Source organism: Impatiens glandulifera, chromosome 6 (genome assembly GCF_907164915.1).
Source record: "Impatiens glandulifera chromosome 6, dImpGla2.1, whole genome shotgun sequence".
Classification (NCBI taxonomy): Eukaryota; Viridiplantae; Streptophyta; class Magnoliopsida; order Ericales; family Balsaminaceae; genus Impatiens; species Impatiens glandulifera.
The window spans coordinates 10,185,957-10,188,390 of NC_061867.1; the positions used below are offsets into that span (position 1 = coordinate 10,185,957).

Sequence of the window (2,434 nt, forward strand, 5' to 3'; positions counted from 1 at the left end):
AGTAGATATCATAAAGGAGGAATAGAAGAAGAAGAAGAGTCAATTAGAAGGTAAGTATAAAAATAATAATTATATTCATCCATTAATTGCATTTATTATTAAATTATTTAATGACTAATAAGAATTCTTTTTAGACAGTTAGGATCCTTTGAATGATTTCAAGTACATACTACGAAGGATTCACATTACTTGTATGTGACTATGTTGTTGCTGTGGAAGATTAAATCCACACGGATATTCTTATACTCATTACTGTTACTGCAATGTATGTTTTTTCTTCTCCTCTTTCTCTGTTTATGATTTAGTTTCTTCGTTATAATAGATCAATTGTTTATTTGTTTGTTTGAATGGTGTATATAGAGTTGGAAGCATTATCCTATTTGAAGGTCAAGCAGAGTTTGAGATGAGTGTAGCGGATATCATATCGTATATCACTTGGTGGGATGCAATGCCTGGTATACTTGTAAGTCATGGACTAATCTATTAAAATGGTTTTTGATTATTTTGGTGGTTTTCAAATGTATTTTTCCTATCATAACTCTGAAGCTTACTGGTGGTTGGGTGGATTACTGTGACATTTGTGTTTGTGACAAGCGGTTTGTTCCTCCTCGTTCATAAGTAAGTTTCATCAACCATGTTATTTTTCTCTTTTTTATATGTATGTATCGAGAATCAAAACTGAAGCAACCTAACAGACACAAACAAAGAATCTGAAAATTGAACCAGAAACAATATTCCCACTAAAAACACTCTTGATTGAAGTATTCCACATATGTTAGGTCTTAAAATTTCTCATATAGTTTCTGATTGCTTACTATTTTTCTTTTTATCTGGCGGTACAGTTGAGGACACTTGTGTGGCAATGGACGATTGGTTCGGCTCTAGAAAGCATTATTCCAAAAGCAGATAACCAAACAGCCAGAACAATACTAATGGATACTAAACAAATCACTTTTACACTCGTCAATGAAACAAATACAGCCGATACCAATGTCTTTAACGCAGACATCAGACATGCAGCCGTCTGCTGGACCGTTGTTCTTCAACCAAATAGGCCCTCATGTGCCTGTGCTTTGCATGCCACTCAGTGCCAACCTCACCGAAGTCCCATGCTTAACCGGTGAAGTTAATTTCACTAATGCCTCCGAGGTAAACCTCTAAATAATTAGAGAAATTATGAGGGACTAGAATAATATGATAAGAAAGTTGACAGGAATGATAGGACAAAAAGTGAATTGAAAGTTCTCTAAATTATTAAATTTTCAATCCAATGTCAATTTTCTTGTTATTTTATTGTCGTCCCTTATAGTGAGTTTATTTGAGATGCCTAATTGATAACTAGACAAGGGGTTGCCTTCATAAAACAAGTAGCCATTGCACAAAATTATGTATAAATGTACTTTGCAGGTGTGGAAGGGTTATGTTTGCGAGGTTTCTACGGGGATTTGTACAACTCCTGGGCGGATTACTCCTGAAGCGTACACGGAGCTAATTTCGTCGCTAAACGTGAGCTACGCACATTACGAGTATGGATCATTCCTTGTGGATCTTGTGGACTCTACATATGTGAAGGAAACATTTATGGACATATCAAACAACTTTTGTCCTAGTCTAAGGCATTCAACAAAATTGATGTGTAGCATTGGATGTCTTTGGTCGAGAAAGAAGGCGTCGAAAATATGCGATGAAACAAATGAACCAATTTCCTCCACCTCCTCCTTCCAGGAATACTACATTGGTGGTCGCGGAAAATATTGATATTTATTATATATATATAGTTGTGTATTTAGTTGTTATTATATAATGTTTATCACATTTCATATAATGTATAACAACACAATCTCTATACCCTATAGTGAAATGATATTAAATTGAGTCAATACAATGATCTAAATATTTTAAATTAATTTAAAATATATTATCAAAATATTCATCAAAATATCAAATTATCATTATTTTGTTATTCTTAATAATATTTAAAATATTTTAATAATTTATCCAAACAAACAATTTTTTAACTAGAGATTATTTTCAATAGTTTGAACCCCAGCCAACACATCAATATCATCAAGCTAGCAGCCTCTCACCCTTTATAAAAATAAACAAGAAAAACAACGAAGATCATTCATTGAAGATCCACCGTTACAACTTCATTAACTTGTAATCAAGTATTGTTTCATAAATAAGGATCATAAGTGCCATCCAATTGTTTTCCTAGTCATTATAGTGATGGGTTTTCCTACAAAAGGACAATTGAAGACTGGGATTTTGTTCCTCGTCTTGTCCTAGAGCCGAAGATATTGTTAGGTCAACTGTCGAAGCTCACTACAAGAACGACACAACCATTGCCCCAGGCTTACTTCGTTTTCATTTCCACGATTGTTTTGTTAGGGTACTATTATATATAAATTATTTTCCATGTTTTCTTAATCTC

General features: G+C 33.4%; 1 protein-coding gene across 1 annotated transcript; it reads left to right on the top strand.

The window, feature by feature from the left end:
• Nucleotides 1-237: 237 nt before the first annotated feature.
• On the top strand, nucleotides 238-1,855 carry LOC124944033. The gene is made up of 4 exons (XM_047484491.1): nucleotides 238-265; nucleotides 361-463; nucleotides 843-1,149; nucleotides 1,408-1,855. Exons 3-4 carry the CDS (start codon nucleotides 967-969, stop codon nucleotides 1,756-1,758), a joined length of 534 nt encoding a protein of 177 aa, XP_047340447.1. The 5' UTR covers nucleotides 238-265; nucleotides 361-463; nucleotides 843-966; the 3' UTR covers nucleotides 1,759-1,855.
• Nucleotides 1,856-2,434: the final 579 nt, after the last annotated feature.

What these genes read in the sequence shown, in the direction of transcription:
- LOC124944033 (XM_047484491.1), top strand. Translation starts at nt 967, where the DNA reads ATGAAACAAATACAGCCGATACCAATGTCTTTAACGCAGACATCAGAC. An exon ending in ATTTCACTAATGCCTCCGAG is followed by an intron (nt 1,150 to 1,407) that starts GTAAACCTCTAA and finishes TGTACTTTGCAG; the next exon opens with GTGTGGAAGGGTTATGTTTG.